Source organism: Nycticebus coucang, chromosome X, assembly GCF_027406575.1.
Source record: "Nycticebus coucang isolate mNycCou1 chromosome X, mNycCou1.pri, whole genome shotgun sequence".
NCBI classification, from domain to species: Eukaryota; Metazoa; Chordata; class Mammalia; order Primates; family Lorisidae; genus Nycticebus; species Nycticebus coucang.
This window is the reverse complement of record NC_069804.1, coordinates 149,050,684-149,071,178: the sequence shown is the minus strand read 5'-3', so window position 1 is coordinate 149,071,178 and position 20,495 is coordinate 149,050,684. Positions and strand designations below refer to the sequence as shown.

General features: G+C 37.7%; 1 protein-coding gene across 6 annotated transcripts in view; it reads left to right on the top strand.

The window, feature by feature from the left end:
- Window positions 1-20,495, top strand: part of THOC2 (THO complex subunit 2) — a 135,333-nt gene that overhangs the window by 14,706 nt on the left and 100,132 nt on the right. For all 6 annotated transcript variants that reach the window (XR_008377564.1, XM_053579580.1, XM_053579581.1 and 3 more), the window contains exons 2-4: window positions 8,755-8,813; window positions 14,602-14,693; window positions 17,523-17,574. Coding sequence is in view for 5 of the 6 variants with exons in the window: in XM_053579580.1 (XP_053435555.1) it covers window positions 8,755-8,813; window positions 14,602-14,693; window positions 17,523-17,574 (203 nt within the window). In the remaining variant the exon portion in view is untranslated. The remainder of the gene's footprint in view (window positions 1-8,754; window positions 8,814-14,601; window positions 14,694-17,522; window positions 17,575-20,495) is intronic.

Sequence of the window (20,495 nt, the reverse complement as noted above, 5' to 3'; positions counted from 1 at the left end):
TAATCCATGGACCTAGGATGCCTTTTCATTTATTTGTGTCTTCAATTACTTTTAAGAATGTTCTGTAGTTTTCAGGGTACAAGTCTTTTAACTCTTTGTGACATTTATTCTTAAGTACTTTATTCTTTTTGATGCTATTGTAAACGGGATCTTTTTCTTTTCCTTCCTTCCTTCTTTCCTTTTTTATTTTTTCTTTCTTCCTTTCTTTCCTTCCCTTCCTTCCCTTTCCTTCCTTTCTTTTTTTTTTTTTTTTTTGACAGTCTCACTTTTTTGCCCTTGGTGGAGTGCTGTGATGTTGTCATTCATAGTTTACAGTAACCTCAAACTCTTGGGCTCAAGTGATTCTCTTGCCACAGCCTCCCAAGTAGTTGGGAGTGCAGGATCCTGCCACAGTACCTGGCTGTTTTTAGAGACAGGGGTCTCACTCTTGCTCAGGCTTGTCTTGAACTCCTGAGCTCAGGCAATCCACCCACCTCAGCCTCCTAGAGTTTAGGATTACAGGCATGAGTCACTGTGCCTGACAGGGGATTATTGTCTTAATTTCCTCTTTGGTATGTTTATTTTTAGTGTATAGAAGGAAGCACAACTGAATTTTGCATGTTGATTTTGTATCCTACGTTTTTTTCTGAATTATTAGTTCCTACAGTTTATTTTTTTGGTGGAATCTTTAGGGTTTTCTACATAAAACATCATGTCATCTGTAAACAGAAATTATTTTTTCTTTTCTGATTTGGAGGTCTTTTATCTCCTTTTCTTTTCTAATTGCTCTGTCTTAGACTTCCAATATTGTGATGATGAATAAAAATGGCAGAAGTATGCATCTGTGCCATGTTCCTGATTTTAGAGGAAAAGCTTTTAGTTTTTTACCATTAAATATGTTGTTACCAGTGGGCTTTTTATATATGGCCTTTATTATGCTGAAGTAATTTCCTTCTGTTACTAGTTAGTTTAGTGTTTTTTTTAAAAATCATGAAATAGAGTTGAATTTTGTCAAATCCTCTTTCTGTGTCTGTTGAGATGATTGTATTTTTATCCTTTGTTCTATTAATGTGGTATATCACATGGATGGGTTTTCATATGTTGAACAATTCTGGATCCTGGGGATATATCTCATTTGGTCATGGTATATGATCCTTTCAATATGTTGTTGAATTTAATTTTCTAGTGTTTAGAATTTTTTTTTTTTTGTAGTTTTTGGCTGGGGCTGAGTTTGAACTGGCCACCTCCAGCATATGGGGCCAGCGCCTTTGAGTCACAGGTGCCGCCCCATGTTTAGAATTTTTACAATGATAGACATCAAGGATATTGGTCTGTTATTTTCTTGTAACATCTTTCTGGCTTTGATATCCTGGTAATGCTGGCTTCATAAAATAAGTTTGGAAGTGTTCTATCTTCTTCAGTATTTGGGAAGAGTTTGAGAGGATTGGCATTAATGCTTCTTTGAATGATTGGTAAAATTAAACTCACCAGTGAAGCCATTGGGTCCTGGGCTTTGCTTTGCTGGGAGATTTTTGATTATTGATTAAATATCCTTACTAGTTATAGGTCTGTTCCGATTTTCTATTCATGATTTCATCATGGTAGGTTGTATGTTTCTAGGAATTTATCCATTTGTTCTAGGTTATCCATTTTGTTGTCATGTAATTGTTCATAACAGTCTACTTTTTTTTTTGAGACAGAGCCTCAAGCTGTCGCCCTGGGTAGAGTGCTGTGGCATCACAGCTCACAGCAACCTCCAACTCCTGGGCGCAAGCAATTCTCTTGTCTCTGCCTCCCAAGTAGCTGGGACTACAGGCTCCTGCCACAACGCCCAGTTATTTTTTGGTTGCAGCTGTCAGTGTTGTTTGGCAGGCCTGGGCTGGATTCGAACCCACCAGCTCAGGTGTATATGGCTGGCGCCTTAGCCGCTTGAGCCACAGGTGCTGAGCCCAGTCTACTTTTTTTAAGCAACAGGGTCTTGCTCTGTTGCCCAGGTTGGAGTGCAATGGTGTGATTGCGGCTCACTGTAACCTTGAATTTGTGGGCTCAAGTGATCCGTCTCCCTCAGCCTCCCGAGTAGTTGGTATTAAGAGGCAAGCTTTGCTGCATATGGCCTTTTCAGCATTTATATACAAGTTGGGCATGTGCCACCATGCCTGGCTAATATTTTTATCTTTTGTAGAATCAGAGTTTCACTGTGTTGCCCAGGTCTGGAACTCCTGGGCTCAAGGGATCCTCCTGTCTGAGCCTCTCAAAGTGCTGGGGTTATAGATGTGAGCCACCATGCCATGTCTGTTTCTTTTCTTTCTTTCTTTCTTTTTTTTTTTTTTTTTTAAAAGAGATAGGGTATTGCTGTTGCCCAGGTTGGAGTACAGTGGTTATTTTCAGGCATGATTATAGTACACTGCACCCTTGAACTCTTGTCCTCAAGGATCCTCTCACCTCAGTCTTCTGAGTACTGGTGCATTCACTGCATCTGCCTCTTTCAGCTCTTGTATCTTCCCACTCACTCTGGCCTGCAGGATTTCTGCTGAGACATCCACTTACAGTTTTAGGCAGTTTCCCTTGTTTATGACGTGATACTTTTTCTTCTGCTGCTTTTGAAATTCTCTCCTTTGTCCTTGACTTTTGACTGTTGTAATGTATTTTGGTATGGATTTGTTTGGTTTGTCATATTTGGGAGTCTTTAGGCTTTTTTTTTTTTGAGACAGACTCTCACTATGTCATCCTCAGTAAAGTATCTTAGCATCACAGCTCACAGCAACCTCAAACTCTTGGGCTTAAGCGATTCCCTTGCCTCAGCCTCCCAAGTAGCTGGGACTGCAGGTGCCTGTCACAATGCCGGGCTATTTTTTGTTGCAGTTGTCATAGTTGTTTTAGCTGGCCTGGGCTGGATCTAAACCCGCCAGCCTCGGTGTATGTGGCCTGCGTTGTAACCACTGTGCCATGGGCGCCGAGCCTCTTTAGGCTTCTTGAATCTGGATATCTAGTTCCTTCCCCAGACTTGAGTAGTTTTAGGCCATTACTTCTTAAATAAGTAGTCTATGCCTCCTGAAAAACGAATTGAAAAATTCACTACAGTTCAACGGCAGATTTCATCAAGCAGAAGAAAGACTCCATAAACTCAAAAAGACAGGCCATTTGAAATTGTCCAGTCCGAAGAGTTAGCAACAAGTAAAAAGAATGAAAAGGAGTAAAGAAAGTCTAAGGGACTTCTGGGACATTATTAGGTGGGCCAATATATGCGTAATGGACATTTCGGGAAAGGTTTTTTTTTTTTGGGGGGGGGGGAAGACAGAGTGTTACTATGTCGCCCTCGGTAGAGTGCTCTGGTGTCATAGCTCACAGCAACCTCCAACTCTTGGGCTTAAGCGATTCTCTTGCCTCAGCCTCCCAAGTAGCTGGGACTACAGGCACCCGCACAATGCTTTGCTATTTTTTGGTTGTAGTTGTCATTTTTGTTTGGCAGGCTTGGGCTGGGTTCGAACCTGCCAGCCTTGGTGTATGTGGCCAATGCCCTAGCCACTGAGCTACAGGTACTGACCCTCTGGAAAGGTTTTGACAAAAAAGGTTTTGATAAAATTCAACACTATTTCTTGAATACAAGTGCTTGCCCCGAAATGTCCCTTACGCATATATTGGCTCACCTGATGATGTCCCAGAAGTCTCTTAGGCTTTCTTTACTCCTTTTCATTCTTTTTCCTTGTTGCTGCCTCTTTTGACTGGACAATTTCAAATGACCTATCTTTTGAGTTCATAGAGTCTTTCTTTTGCTTGATGAAATCTGCTGTTGAACTGAATTTTTTTTTTCTTTTGCAGTTTTTGGCTGGGGTTGGGTTTGAACTTGCCACCTCTGGCACATGGGGCCGGCGCCCTACTCCTTTGAACCATAGGTGCCGCTCTGAACTGTCTTGAATTTTTCAGTTCATTTTTTCAGCTCCAAAATTTCCATTTTTTTTTCTTTTTAAAAATCTTTGTAATGAAATTATCATTGTGTTCATGCATCATTTTCTTGAGCTTGTTGAGTGTCTTTATAATGGTTATTTTGAATTTTTTGTCAGGTAATTCATATCCTTTGCTTCTTTAGGGTTGGTCTCTTGCGATTTATTTTGATCCTTGTCTATGTTTTCCTGTTTTTTCATGTTCCTTATAACTTTGTGTTGGTATCTACACATTTGAAAAAACAGTATCTTGTGGTCTTTATGAACTGGCTTTATAGAAGAGAAGACCTTTGCCAGTCAGCCCAACTAGAGATTCTGGGTGCTTGAAACCTTTTCTGTGGGCCTTTCAAACCTTTTCTTTGGATGCTGCTTCTCTGGAGTCATGCATATAAATTTCTAATTAGAAGGATTTGCTGGTTTCTTTTTTTAGGAGTTTGTGGCCTCTTGCTCTCTCTGGTGTCGATCTGCTGTACCATAGGTCTTCTGAAGGAGCACCATGTCACTGAGTCAGTCTAGTCAGAAGGCAGTCTCTCAAGCAGTGTCTCCAAAAGCTAGAATACTGGACATATGATCCATTATTTTGTTTCTTTCCTGAGGGTAAGGCTGCTGAGTTGTATCCGCCTTTCTGTTACAGTGTGGGTCCTCTGAAGCAGCAGCCTGTGAGGCATCTAGCTCTTTTCATTCTCTGCAACCCCAAGGCATCTAGACCATTCCAAATTCCATCTTTGTTCCAAGATGGGCAAGACAGAAACCAGTCCCTGGGTCAACCCCTATTCCCCCCAAATTAGACTGTTGGACCTACAGTCCCATCTTTTCTTTCCCTCCTTAGGGAGCCGTTGGTTGCTGGGTATTTTAGCCTTATCTCAGTGGCAGTATGCAACGAGGAGGGATTATTTTTCCTGCTGGCTTCATTGTAGCTTGTTTTGCACTTGTTCTTTCAGCTGTTTTCTGGATTTCTCATAAAGTGAGTTGGTTTGTGTTGGTGTGTTGTTGAGTGGGTGTTTTAGTGAAAGCAAGGAAAGTTTGGGACTTCCTATTTTGCCATCATTCTGACATCATTTTTATCAAGTAAATTCTTGCATAAGCCAGCTTGTGTACATGGCCATGAAAAATATAATTAGTTTGGTGACTTTTATGTGACACTGGCCTTTTTTTTTTGTAGAGACAGAGTCTCACTTTATGGCCCTCGGTAGAGTGCCGTGGCCTCACACAGCTCACAGCAACCTCCAACTCCTGGGCTTAAGCGATTCTCTTGCCTCAGCCTCCCGAGTAGCTGGGACTACAGGCGCCTGCCACAACACCTGGCTATTTTTTGGTTGCAGTTCAGCCGGGGCCGGGTTTGAACCTGCCATCCTCGGTATATGGGGCTGGCGCCTTACTGACTGAGCCACAGGCGCTGCCCGACACTGGCTTTTTTTTATGGTTTTGAGGTTTTGGTCATGAAGAAGTCAGTGAGTTAGGTGCTACTTCCTTGAAACATGCCTAATGTACCAGCAGTCTTACCCTCTATTACTATGGACTATTATTACAAATTACTATACACCAAAAAAGGGAAATGTCTTGGTATTATTATGAATATAGTTATGATCCTACACATCTCCAGAAGTAGTCTTGGGGGTCAGGGGTTTATGAAACACACACTGAAAACCACTACTTACTGAATTAAAGAAACTCCCTTTTATTACTATGTATCTGAAAAAAAAAAATATCTAGATATATATCTAAAAAAAGCATTTTTTAAAATTAAAGTAGTGGCTGTTATATTTTGTTAAATGCTTTTCATGGATCTTTTGAACTGTTGAGTGATTATTATTATTATTTTTTTTGTTGAGACAGAGTCTCACTGTACCGCCCTTGGGTAGAGTGCCGTGGCGTCACACGGCTCACAGCAACCTCTAACTCTTGGGCTTACGCGATTCTCTTGCCTCAGCCTCCCGAGCAGCTGGGACTATAGGCGCCCACCACAACACCTGGCTATTTTTTTGTTGCAGTTTGGCCGGGGCTGGGTTTGAACCCACCACCCTCGGCATGTGGGGCCGGCGCCCTACTCACTGAGCCACAGGCACCGCCCATGTTGAGTGATTTTTAAAAAGACAGTGTGGTTAATTACTTTGAAAGAACATTATGTGTTTGGGGTAAACCCAATTTAATCTTGATGTATTTTAATATTTTTGTTTTATTTCTCTCTATATAAATACATATACATGTATCTATCTCTCTGTATATACACACACACTATACACATATATATGCTTTTTTTTTTTTTTTGAGACTGGGCCTCACTCTGTCTCATGTGCTAGAGTGCAGTGAAGTTATCATAGCTCATTACAACCTCAAATTTCTGGGGTCAAGTGATCCTCCTGCTTCAGCCTCCCAAGTATCTGGGAGACATGTTGTGCCAAACCTGGCTAATTTTTCTATTTTTCGTAGGTATGTGGTCGTGCTATACTGCTCAGGCTGGTCTGGAACGCCTGTCTCTAGTGATTATTCATTTATTTCAGAATGTGCATATATTTATCACTTTTTTCCTCATCATTTCTTACTACAAATCTTAAGATTTTATCTGGAATCATTGTTATTCTGCCTAAAGAAGGTCCTTAAGCATTTTTTTAGTATGTAAACTCAGTTTTTGTTTATCTGAAGTCCAGTCTTTATTTTGCCTTTCTTGGAACTATTTTCTTTGGGTATAGAATTTTAGCTTGGCAGATACTTTGTATCTTTCAGTTGTCTCTAGTGTTTAATGGTTTTCTTGAGAACTCATGTAATGGGCCTGTGAAGATAATCTTTTCCCTTTTTCAAGGTCTTGTGCAATTTTGTCCTTGGTTTTCTGTAGCTCAACTATGATATGCCTACATGAAGATTTTGCTTCAATTCTAAAGAACTGGATTCTTGGCTTTTATTTCTTCAATTATTGCTTTTAACCTAATTTCTTTTTGGAATTTCAGTTAAGTATATCTTCTTTTATGCTATACCCTATATATCTTTCCTTCATTATTGTATATAAATTAATCTAATAAATAGTCAAAGTATTTTTGTTTTTAAACTTTATTATTGGAAAAAAAAATCTTAGACAAGGAAGCAGAACAATATTAATAGCCCCCTAATGAAATCTTCATCCAGCTTCAACTGTTAACTCCTGGGCAATCTTACTTCATCTATAAATCCACCCATTTCCCCATCTTTTGTATTATTTTGAATCAAATAGCCATTTTTTTTTTTTTTTTTTTGAGACAGAACCTCAAACTGTCGCCCTGAGTAGAGTGCTTTGGCATCACAGCTCACAGCAACTTCCAACTCCTGGGCTCAAGCAAGTTTCCTGCATCCGCCTCCCAAGTAGCTGGGACTACAGGCACCTGCCACAACGCCTGGCTATTTTTTTGGTTGCAACCGTCATTGTTGTTTGGCAGGCCTGGGCTGGATTTGAACCTGCCAGCTCAAGTGTACATGGGTGGCTCCTTAGCTGCTTGAGTCACAGGCACCCAACCAACAAATAGCATTTTATGTGGAACTATTTAAATGACTGTCTTTCAAAGAAAAAGATCCCTTTTAAAATATTCCTATTATCTTACAAATGTTTTATTTTTTAACATTAAAAATTTTAATGGTGGGGTCTTACTATATTGCCCAGGCTGGAGTGCAGTAGCTATTCACAGACTGTCATAATGTACCACAACCTCAGACTCCTGGTTTCAGGTGATCCTCTTGCTTTAGCCTCCTGAATATCTGGGCCTACATGTGAGCCACCATGCCTGGTAATGAATGTTAGATTTTTATCTATCTATTTATCTATATATCTCTATTCATTCAAGACAGAGTCTCATTTTGTCACCCTTGGTAGAGTTCTATGGTGTCATAGCTCACAGCAACCTGAAACTCTTGGGTTCAACTAATTTCCTTGTTTCAGTCTCCCAAGTAGCTGGGGCTGAAGGTGCCCACCACAATGCCTGGCTTTTTTTTTTTTTTTTTTTAAAGAGATGTGGTCTCGTTTCAGTTCAGGCTGGTCTTCTGGAACTCTTGAGCTCGAGCAATCCACTGGCTCAGCCTCCCAGAGTGCTAGGATTACAGGCATGTGCCACTGCGCCTTGTCTTTGAATGTTAAATTTTAAAGTAGTTGTTTTAAACAAGATCCATATAAGGAGCCATACGTTGTACCTAAGATGTCTCTTAAGCCTCTTTTATTTAATCTGAGGATTCTCTTATTTTTCCTAGCAATTTATTTGTGAAAGAGACTGGGTCACTGTCTAGTAGTTTCCTATAGTTTGAATTTTGTTATGTTCCCATGGTATCACTTAATATGTTCCTCAGTCTTTATTTCCTGTAAATTGGTAGTTGGATATAGATGGCTTAATCAGATTTTGGTACATGCATTATTTTTAGAGACAATTTCATAGGTGGGCAGTGTGCTCTTTCATCAGTTAGGAGGCCCCTTATGATGTGAACAACCGTTGATAGCTGCCTAGATTCTTAAATTTATTAGGAATCTTAAAATGGTGATGTTCTAATCTTTTCATTCTTTGTTAACTAAAATGGACCAGTACAGAGAAATTTCTTATCTCCTATTGAGTTACTCACTGGCATCCTTTGTATATGAAAGGCAAAATAAATACTTGATTAAAAACATTTTACTTCCCAGTTTACAGAGTAACATGTTGATTCACTAGCATTCTCTAGTTCTGACCAATTAGGGTATTTAGGTTTGTTCTGTCATTATAACTAACATGTTGAAACATACCAGATACATTTACATATATTTTTAGTTGAAATAATTTACTCTATTAGAGTTGTATAGTGTTAGGATTGGAAATTGATACTGATTATTTCTGTTTTATTCTAGTTTGCATTTATGCCGGATCCTAAGTGAAAATAAAAGCCATGATAGTTCGACTTACAGAGGTATGATTTAAAAAATTATCATAGCTATCATTTTTGGCTTGATTAAAATTAATCATCCTGCTTTTTATTCATTGTTATATATAAGATAGTCACATTATATAAAGATTCTGTATCAGTGGTTCTCAACCTGTGGGGCATGACCTACAGGAACTGTATTAAAGGGCCGCGGCATTAGGAAGGTTGAGAACCACTGTTCTATATGAATGCATTATGGACAGGATTAATAAAAATGTAGTAGGAGTATACATCTCTGTATACTGATGTTATTTGACCTTCATTATACTCATATGATACTGCTTGGATTTTGTAATTGGGACTTGGTATATTTAGCTAAATTTCAGCAGTTAGCTATATTAATCATAAATGTGAGAAAAGATAGCATGGAAAGAAAAACTGTTCTGATCTTGTTTGTGCTAGAAAATTTCCAGAAACTGAGGTTCATTGTTTTTGCTAAAGCTGGTTATGTTTAGATGTTATCTGGGGATCTTGTTAAAGGCAGTTGTCATGGAAAACATTAAAACAAGGGAGTTGTTTGTAGTATATCACAAATGTATTTATTAAGGAAAATGTTATGTAATTAAACAGAATGTGAGTTTTCAATAATTTTAGTTTTAAAGGATTTTATGATTTAACATTTTATTAATTTGAAATTAGGCATATGGATTTGGCAAAGGAGGGGAAAAAATGAAAACAATTGTGCCTAGTAAGTTTAAAGCATTTTTATACCTAGCTTTTGTTCGGGGTAAAATCTGTAATTAACAATTTTTTAAAATTTTTTTATTAAATCATAAAGAGGTAGATCATGTATACATTAATGGATTTATGGGGTACATTGTGCTGATTTTATATAAAATTTGGAATGCTTACAAAACATTTTTCATATATAAGTTTACTTTTGTTCTGTCAAATTAAATAATGACCTTAATAAGAGAGGATATACATTTTTTTTTTTTTTTGTAGAGACAGAGTTTCACTGTACCGCCCTCGGTAGAGTGCCGTGGCGTGACACAGCTCACAGCAACCTCTAACTCTTGGGCTTACGCGATTCTCTTGCCTCAGCCTCCCAAGCAGCTGGGACTACAGGCGCCCGCCACAACGCCCGGCTATTTTTGGTTGCAGTTTGGCCGGGGCTGGGCTTGAACCCGCCACCCTCGGCATATGGGGCCGGCGCCCTACTCACTGAGCCACAGGCGCTGCCCGATATACATTTTTTTTTTTTTTGAGACACAGTCTCACTATGTCACCTTCAGTAGGGTGCTGTGACATCACAGCTTACAGCAACCTCAAACTCTTGGGGTTAAGTGATTCTCTTGCCTTGGCCTCCTAAGTGGCTGGGACTACAGGTGCCTGCCATGACACTCAGCTATTTTTTGTTGCAGTTGTTATTGTTGTTTAGCTGGCTCAGGCTGGCCTCGAACCCTCTAGCCTCGGTGTTTGTGGCTGGCGTTGTAACTACCGTGCTAGGGGCGCCAAGCCTCCTCCCCACCCCTTTTATTTTTTGAGAGGCCTTGCTCTGTTACCCATGATAGAGTATAGTGGTACCATCATAGCTCACTGCTGCTTTGAACTCCTGGGCTTAAGGGATCCTCCTGTGTCAGCTTCCTTAAGTAGCTGAAATTACAGGTGTGAGCCACTATGCCCAGCTGGAGAGGATATATTTTTTAAAGAATATTTACAGGTGTGAGTGGAAAGTATTTTCTTACCAAATAAAGAAGGCATTTTTTTCTGTCTTTTGGGTGAGTTTTTTTTTGTTTTGAGACAGAGTCTCAAGCTGTCATCCTGGGTAGAATGCCCTGGTGTCATAGCTCACAGCAACCTCCAACTCAGGCTCAAGCAATCTTCTTGCCTCAGTTTTTTCCATTTTTAGTAGAGACGGGAGGGGGGGTCTCACTTTTGCTCAGGCTGGTCTCGAACTCGTGATCTCAAGCAATCCACCCTCCTAGGCCTCCCAGAGTGCTAGGATTACTGGTGTGGGCCACTGTGCCTGGCCTTTTGGGTAAGATCTTAACATTCCCTAGTCTGCTCTCCTGAAAATTATTTTCTTACCCTGTTTATAAAACTGCATGATCATGCAAAGATTTTTGATGCTGATATATAGTATGTGTTCCTGTTTAATTTGGTTGACTATTAGAAGTGTAAAAATGTGTAAAAATACTTAATTTTTAAAAACACTTGTTTACTTAATCTTTGTTACTTAGTCTTTTCTTCATTTTAAAAATTAGTTTTTAACTTTTCAGGTTAACATTGATGTTTGAAACCTTAAGTGGATAAAGTAAGAGAATTATCATAAAACTATAAAGTAAATAGTATAACACAACATGACTGCTCTTTCACTTTTAAATAGGAGTGTGTGGATTTTTAATTTAGATTATAGTTAATTTGCATGCTTTTTATGATCTCATATGAAATAAGAAATAATTGAGTGTGGCCTCACTGGCTGAATTGCCAGTGCTCTACTTTTCTTATCCCTGCTGTTTCCTCAACACATACAACCTTTGGCAGATTTCATTTGGTTTGAGGGCTCCAGGTCATAGTCAAGAACTGGTTGTAGGCAAGAAACTGAATGTCATTTCTTCAGAATCTGCTTTGATATGTCTTAGGGGGATTGAGTTTGGGTATTGTTCCCTCTGACCTTTCCCTTTCTGCCTTTCCACGTACACATTATTTCTCCTAGTTTCTGTTATGAACTGTCTTCCCCACCAGTAAAAACAACCTTGTAATCATTGCTAATAAACACAAATAGTACTGGTATCTTCAACATTCAAACCCTACAAAGAACTTTTAAAAATCTCTAGCGGTCCCTTCTAGTGGCTATTCTTAAAAACTACTATTTCTGAAATGTTAGTATTAAGATAAAATCGTTCATTGGATTTTTTATGTATAATTATAAGGGTTGTAAGTTTTCTTCCCCTTTGTAAATGTAACCAAAAGTTTTTCAATTTCAGTGTAGATTTTATCAGCTTCTGTGGAGCTAGACTGCTAGTGTTAAAGTGCCACTTAAAGTTTCTATGGATAAAGTGTCAGTTCCTAACCACTCTTAAATAGGCCTTTAAAAAACTTGTGAATTGGAGCCTATGTTTGCTACTTTGTGGTTTATAGTTTTGATTATTTTTATGTCACATTAGTGTCAGCAAAGTGACCCAAGCCATTTGTTCTCTAATCTCCTCCTGTGATTAAGATTAAAATTTCCTATGAACACTAGAGACTGTATTCTTTTTTTTTTTTTTGAGTCAGTCTTGCTCTATCACCTGGGCTAGAGTACCCTGGCCTCAGACTAGTTCACAGCAACCTTAAACTCCTGGGTCAGTCTTCCGAGTAGCTGGGACTACATGTGCAGCCATTATGCCTAGCTAATTTTTCTATTTTTACTAGAGATAGGATCTCATTTTGCTCAGGCTGGTCTCAAACTCCTTTTGCTGCAGCCTCTCAGAGTGCTAGGATTTACGGGCATGAACTAGCATCCTTCCTGGCCTAGAGAACATTTTTTTTTATGGGAACTTAGTTTATATTAATTGGCTGTTTTGTACTGCTGAGCGACTGCTTAAAAACATCTTTATTTGGATAATTTCAAGTAAGTATATAAATGTAAAGCATTTTATTAATGGAAATGCAAGCATGAAATTTACCTCATATTCCTATCATATCAACAAATAGAAGCTTTTCTCTTAGTTTTTATATAGTTTATTTGAAAGCAAAATGAAAGCATAGATGTAAAAAGGGCAGAATATCTTTAATAATGAATTCTTAATAAAGAATTTATAACCAGCTATATTTCTTTAGCAAGTGACTTAATGGACACATTAATTACACTGAAAAATAGTATTTTCTTTGAAGGGGAATTGATGCACATTTTGATTTCTATTATGTTCCTTTTTGTGACCAGTAGTCATACTATGGGAGAAGAATTTTAAATATTTGATTTTTTTTACTTGCTATTTTGCCCTGAAATCTTGATTCCGCTTTAAAGGGGATTATAAATAGATTTTATTTTACATTTGTGTTTTTATTTATTTATTTTTTTTGAGACAAAGGCTCATGTTGTCACCCTGGTTAGAGTGCTGTGGTGTCATAGCTCACAGCAACCTCCAACTCGGGCTCAAGTGATCCTCGCCTCAGTTTTTCTATTTTTTTAGTAGAGAAGAGGTTTTGCTTTTGCTCAGCCTGGTCTTGAATTTGTGAGCTCAAGCAATCCACCCACCTTGGCCTTGCAGAGTACTAGGATTACAGGCATGAGCCACCACATCCGGCCCCTTTTTTTTTTTTTTTTTTTGAGTCAGAGTCTCACTTTGTGGTCCTGGGTAGTGTGCCCTGCTGTTGCAACTCACAGCAACCTCAAACTCTTGGGTTTAAGTGATTCTTTTGCCTCAGCGTCCCAAGAAGCTGTGACTATAGGTGCCTGCCACAATGCCCAGCTATTTTTTTGTTGTAGTTGTCAATGTTGTTTTGGCAGGCCCGGGGCTGGTTCAAACCCTCCAGTCCTGTGTATGTGGTTGGCGCCATAACCACTGAGCAACAGGTGCTGAGCCTTTTTTTTTTTTTTTTAAAAGAGACGGAGTCTGGCTCTTGCTCAGGCTGGTCTTGAACTCATGAGCTCAGGCAATCCACCTGCCTCAGCCTTCTAAGGTGTGAGCCACTGTGCCGGGCCCTTACATTTGTGTTTTTAGAATTGCTTGTTTTCTTACTTTTAAGGATTGGAAGGTAAAGTTTTTAAGTGTATGAGACTAAAGAAAAAGACAAGAAGGAGGAGGCAATCACTTGATTGCTAACTCTCATTCCTCATCAAAACACCTTCAGGAAAGGGGGCTGTGGTAATTAATAGTGAATGAGGCTAATTTGGGCTTGACAGGTCTCAGACTACTGGCATTTTATGTACATATGTATTTTTTGTTTGAATTTTGATGGAAATTGAAGAGAACAAGATTTAGATATGGGGAGAAAATTCTCTGATGAAGGATTTGGATATAGGCTGGGTGTAGTGGCTCATGCCTGTAATCCTAGCACTTTCGAAGGCCAAGGAAGGAGGATCACTTGAGTTCAGGAGTTTGAGACCCACCTGAGGAAGAGTGAGACCCCTGCTTCATTAAAAATAGAAAAAAATAGCAAGGCATTGTGGCGGGTGCCTGTAGTCCTAGCTACTCAGGAGGCTTGAGCCAAGGAGTTGGAGGTTGCTGTGAACTAGGCTGACGCCTGGGCAACAGAGTAAAACTCTGTCTCACAAGAAAAACAAAAACAAACAACAGCAACAAAACCCCCCCTTAGTATTATATTTACTGCTGTTCCTTACTTGTCATTATAGTCCTGAGATTGAACTGAGTATAATCTGAATATATATATAGAAAAATCTGTGAAGTCTGCTGGTGAGGAAGCTAGTTGTTTTAGTTTATATCTACTTGCTAGAGTTCTGCACAGTCATTGAAACTAATTATGGACACTTTAGTAGCATGAAAATGCTTTCAAAAGTGTTTTTTGGGGAATTGGAATACCATATGTGCACAGTGAATTTATATATGTAAAATCTGTAGACATACAGAACAAGTCTAGAAAGGAATGCTCAAACTGTAGTTATATTACAGTAGTGGAGGGACAGTTATTTTTTCTAACGTTCTGATGTTTTATTTTTGTGAAAATAAAAGGAAACTCCTAGAGAAAAGCTTTAGAAGTATATTTTTATTATTGATGTTTATAATAGTTCCAAGAAGGAAATACATAGATTTTTTTTTCCCCCAGAGAGTATGCCTTTCATGTTCAAGAGACTATGTCCTTACACTATTTCTTTTGTGTTTAACAGATTTCCAGCAAGCTCTCTATGAGTTGTCATACCATGTTATTAAAGGAAATCTAAAACACGAACAGGCATCTAATGTTCTTAATGACATTAGTGTAAGTATATGTGTATATATATTTTAAAACCTAATAATTGTGGTATATCTCTTTTTGCCTTTGATGCAGAGATCTTTGAAGTGGATAACTTGCATTTTATTTTACTCAAAATCAAGGTAGTGGCTCCTTTAAGATAATATTGGTAAACCGTTTTGCTAGACAAGAATAAAGATACTATTTTTGTCTAGTTGTAAGTAAAGCAGAAAATATTAGGTAGGCTGGGAGGGCAACTCTCCCTCAAACCTTGCACTATAATAAAATGAAGGTATCCTTAATTAAGAATGCTACTTCAAAAAGTAAATTGGCTAAAATATTTTTCTTCTAGTATAGTACAATAAGCTATTTTTTGTTTGCAATTATGTTTAGAAACTAAATATATTTAAAAAATTCAGGATTAAATTATTTTAAATTGTGTTTGCCTAGCTCTAACATTCACTTGCTACTTTCATCTGCTTGCTGTTTGCTTTTGAAAATATTAACTAGCTTTTAAAAATCTCTAAATGGTTATCTGTTTCACTCTTTAATTTATTGGATAATTTAAATTAGATTCAGACCAGATACTTTTCATGGTGGTTTGGTGTTTGAATTATAAACCTTAGTTAAGCTTAAGGTTTTACAAGTGGTGTGCTATTCTGTTATTAGGCTGTTTTTTAAACTTGTATATAAATTGAATTATCCAGTCCAGAACAGTTTTTATAGTAAGTGTTACTGAAGGGAAATCTGGAGCTTCTTTGTCTCAGTATGAATTTCCCTTGTGTTACATTAAGCCTCTGTAGCTTTTTTCTATTAGGGGAAGTAAGTAAGCTTTACATGATATTTGTGCTTTCCCAGGGATAGTCTTAAGGAAGTTCTAAGTTTAGCTGTTGTTATTTTCCACCCCATATTGGGGTGTATTTGAGCCGTAGGGATCCAGTGAGTTTCCCTTTTATCCCTAAACTGTCTCCAGCTTGTAACAGCAGCATTAGTTTATGTTGGAATACTGTTTCTTATATAACTATATTGTGTTTTTGAAGGCTCTTGTCTTGCTCTATTTCTGGTCTTCATGTAGCCTTCATGTAACATTCAAGCAGACATAGCTGGAGTTCACAGCCTTTAAGAAACTTGATACTAAAATCTGATTGGCAAGTTAGTTATTTCATTGTGTAAAATGGGCATTAGTATAGGTTTTAGTATGTTTTATGGAATTTGATTCTAATTCTTTTTCCACTTATTTAAAATGAATAGTCCAGATGAACATTATGTATGTGTATATGGTTCTTACTTTGCTTCTCCTTTGTTTTGAGTACTTAATAATATACTTCTGCCTACTGCTGTGTGAAGATTGCCTTTGTCATGGCTTTCTCATAGTACTATACCCTGTCCAGTATCTTAGCCACAGAAGAGTATCATGTGTTTTTCCTGGCATCTGTCAGTTTTTGCTTTAGAATTTCCTTTAGTCTTTGAAAATAGGCTATTCTTACAATTGCAACAGTGCCAGCAAGCTACTAATTGCATTAAATGAACTGTAATCATTGTTAATGGAAAATGGCTCAAAAATTGAGCATGACATTGGGAAGTCAAGAGACAAATCTGGAATAATGCTGAATGTTTCATCCATAAGTGGGAGGATTTGGGGCCATTTTCTGCGGAGGATGCAAACAAGAATGAAGAAAAAAAGATAGATTTAGTTCTTTATTATTTTTCATGTTTGGAGAATCTTGGCTTACAGAATAATAGCTTTTTATTCTTTTAAGAGACACGGTCTTGCTCTGTAGCCCAGGCTGGAGGGCAGTGGCACAACCATAGCTCATTGTAACCTTGAATTTCTGGGCTTAAGTGATAGTCCTGTGTGGCTAGGACTACAGGTGTGTGCCACCATGCCCAGCTAATTTATAAAAAAATTGTAGAAATGGGGTCTCAGTATATCGCTCAGGCTGGTCTTGATCTCTTGACCTCAAGTGATCTTCCCCCCTCAGCTTCCCAGAGTGCTGGGATTACAGGCATGAGTCACTGTAGTTGGCCCAGAACAACATCTTTTAACTGGTTTTGTATTTTTGAGATTTTCTATTCTTTTGACACCACTATGGTTTTTGCAGAGATAAGTGATGACTTAGGTATGAGCACAACATTTTAAAGTTTTGGATGAAAAATGTACCTTTTTTTAAAAAAAGTACCAATTTTAACAGGCTTCCTTTTTAGGTAGGTATGAGATACTCTAAATTCCACTGGTTTCTAATATGAAATTTCATTGGAAAAATGTTATTCATTTGTGTTCTTTAGTATTCCAAAGGTGCTTGTTTAGGTTTCTGTTTTTTTTTTTTTTTTCCCAAGACAGAGTTTCATTTTGTCGCTTTCGGTAGAGTGCCATGGCATTAGAGCTCACAGCAACCTCCACCTCTTGGGCTTAGGCGATTTTTTTGCCTCAGCCTCCTGAGTAGCTGGGACTACAGGTGCCTAACACAACGCCCGGCTATTTTTTTTTTTTTTTTTTTTGGTTGCAGTTTGGCTGGGCTGGGTTCGAACCCGCCACCATCAGGTATATGGGGCTGGCGCCCTACTCACTGAGTCACAAGTGCCGCCCCTAGGTTGTTTTTTAATCAGGTTACTTCATGATAGACATTTAAACATTTTTTTCTAACCATTATTTCCTTTTTACTATGAAACTTGAGGAATATTAGTATTTGTCAACATAATGATGTTGGGGTTTTATTAGTTTTTAAATTTCACTGAAGAGTGTAATTCTTTTTTTTTTTTTTTTTTTTTGCCACAACGCCCTGAAGAGTGTAATTCTGAAAGCATAATACATGTGTGCTATTCTGGTATTTACTATAATTATATTTTTAAAATTAGGAATTTCGAGAGGATATGCCCTCCATTCTTGCAGACGTATTCTGCATATTAGGTAGGTATTAAGCCTTTACTTTACCTGTAACATTATGCTGTTTGGTAAATTGATATACTGTTAAATAAAATGTTTTGTTTCAAACTTAAGAATTATATAAATATTTCTGTAAATCTAGAAATTATTTTTATATTACAGAGAATTTTGTATTATAAGTCACAAGGCATTATAACCACTGTTTATAAGCTAGCTTTATAATATAACTCAAATTGAGTTTTTGACAGTGTGTGTGTGCATGTGTGTGTATACACATACACAGATACATGACATACATACAAGTTTGAACTAAAGTCATTCCAAGTAAGCCAAGTTTTCTGACATTATCGAGCTGAATTATTGAGATATTAGTAACTGAATAATCTTATTTAATACAGGTTTTCAGTGAATGATGTCAAAATCTCAAACTTAGGACACTCAGGAGATACTATGCTATTTTACTCTTTTGAGTCTTAATTTTAGAAAGAACAAGAAGAGCCAAAACAATCAAAAGTACTTTTGCTTTGAGAATGAGAAACCAGCTTTGGAAATAGCAACTTCTCTATTTGTTCAGAATAAATAGGAATTCATGTAAGATAATATTTGACTTAAATAAAAGGTAGTGTCCCTGCATAGGAAGCATGGATTTAAAAGGTAATGTGTATTACAAATTTATTTTCTAATTCTAGATCTGGATTGACATAACTTTGAGCACACTTTTCACCATCAGTCTTGTGCTTTCTATAACTTTGAATCTAATAGGAAACATTGCCAGACCTTATCATATTCACTTTAAAATAAAACTTACCCTCTGAGGGTTTGTCAAACTGGAATGAATTATTTTAGTTCATTAATCTTAATTCCTAGAATTAGATAAATTACTTAGATGTCTCGCTGAGAACCTAGAATTTGGTCTCAACAAATGTAACTGCTGGTGCTCTGATCTTTCAGAATGTTTCAGATTTCATAATAGTGGTAATGTTGGGAAAAGGTCAAAATATGTGTGGACCGTGAGTGAGAAATGAAAAGAGTAGACCATCGATGAGATGTCTCACTTTTGTTTTTCTTGTCATAATTATTAATAATCCCCTCTTTTACTCTCAAAACTGTCTTGGTTTTAATGGTAAGGTATATGTTCTTGCTGTTGATTGATTGATCTCTTAGGCTTAAGTTTTGAATTATCTTTAAGCACTAAAGATACTATTTTACAAGTAAATATAACACAAAACAAGTTTCAATTTAAAAATTTATTTTTGCTTTAAATTTGTAAGACTGAGGTTGATTTGTAGGTCACAGTTCGTAGAAGCTGTTGTTCCTTGAGAGTATATTTTATGTCTTTGGGTAATCATCAATTATCATCTTACTGGTTCTAATTACTTCTTTATTGACTTGTTTTATTAGGATATATTTTCCCTTCATAGTTATTTAGCAATATGAATTATTTTTACAAGTCATTGCTTTTTACTAGTGACATGAATTCATGAAGATGATGTTTGGTTGCTCTCGGGAAATTTCTTTTAGCCTATCCAGTCCATTTTTACAAGCAAGATTAGGATGGCAAACATGGAAAGAGAATTTCCCTCACCTGCCCCCTCACTCACCCACCCCCACCCTTGGCAGAAAAAAAAATGATCCAAGGGTGACCCCAGATCAAGGTAGGGGAATTAGGAATAAGAATGTAAGCTATCTCTAATAATAACGATAATGATGATGATTATAATGACAATAACAATAATAGTAATAATAATGATGTAAGTGCTACTTATGGAGCACTATACGTGTTCTAGGTGTTGTGTTAAGCATTTAATTTCATTTTAATCTTCACAGCAACTTCTGTAGGACAGGTGTACAGATGAGAAAAATGAAGTTCAGAGAAGTGGTGATATTTTAAGGCCACGTAGCCAGTAAGGCAGGATTTGAACCTGGATTTCCTTGGCTGGATCAGCTAGTGATCTTTCCCTATGTCATGTTGTCTCTCTGATGTGTTAAGGGTTATAAGGGAAATCAGTGCTGCTGTATGTTTGGGGTTAAGATAGCAACATTCTTTAACAGACTGATGATGTGAGGGTGTGCATGAGAGCTGTAGTAATCTGAAAGAGGGAGTCCGCTATAACCTGATGTGCTGATGGGACCTCTGAGTTGGAGTAGGTAGCTGGTGATACTGGGGACTAGAGCTGAGAATGGCCAAGGGCTTTTAAATAAAATCATAGAAAAAATTTAAGAGAACTTATTCAGGGTGGAGGAGATAGGGACAACAAATGAGTTTATTAGAATGGTGTTATGAGTTAGAACAAAAAGAATAAAGAAAACAGGGAAAGCATAGTTGGAATAATAGAGTCCTATGTTGATTGAGACACCTCAGTTAAGAAATTTACTGAAGTCCTTTAAGACTTTGCTAACATGTTTAGAACCCAAAAGAGAATGGTGTCTTAATCAGGTCAGGTGGCTGAAAGGAGAGCAGACTTGACTTGAAGAGGATGCATCTGCTACCATGTGCCCCGATCTTAGGGACCTTGGGCCTAGATATTAGGGACTTTAGGACCCTGGACCCTAGATAGGTGTTGGATAAAATAATGAGCCCAATTTGGTCTTACTTACCTAAGATTAGTATCCTTGAAGTTTTAGACTGAGGAGGGACTAGAAGACCAGTTAATAAATAGGGTGACAGCAGTGGGTTCCTGGAAAGGATTGATGAGATACACACAGATTAAAAGTTTTATGAGAAACTGAGATTGTATTGCAATTTATGTTGTCTAAAATACACCCTAAAAATTCCTTAATATTCTTGAGCTGTGTGCTTAGCTACATGGCCCGGAGGTTATGGGGAAATGGTAACTATTCAAGGAAAAGTGGAGAAGGGCTAGATAAATATGGATATGTTTGATGATCAGTCTCCACTTTTTTTTCATTTTGAGACAGAACTCACTTTGTCACCCTTGGTAGAA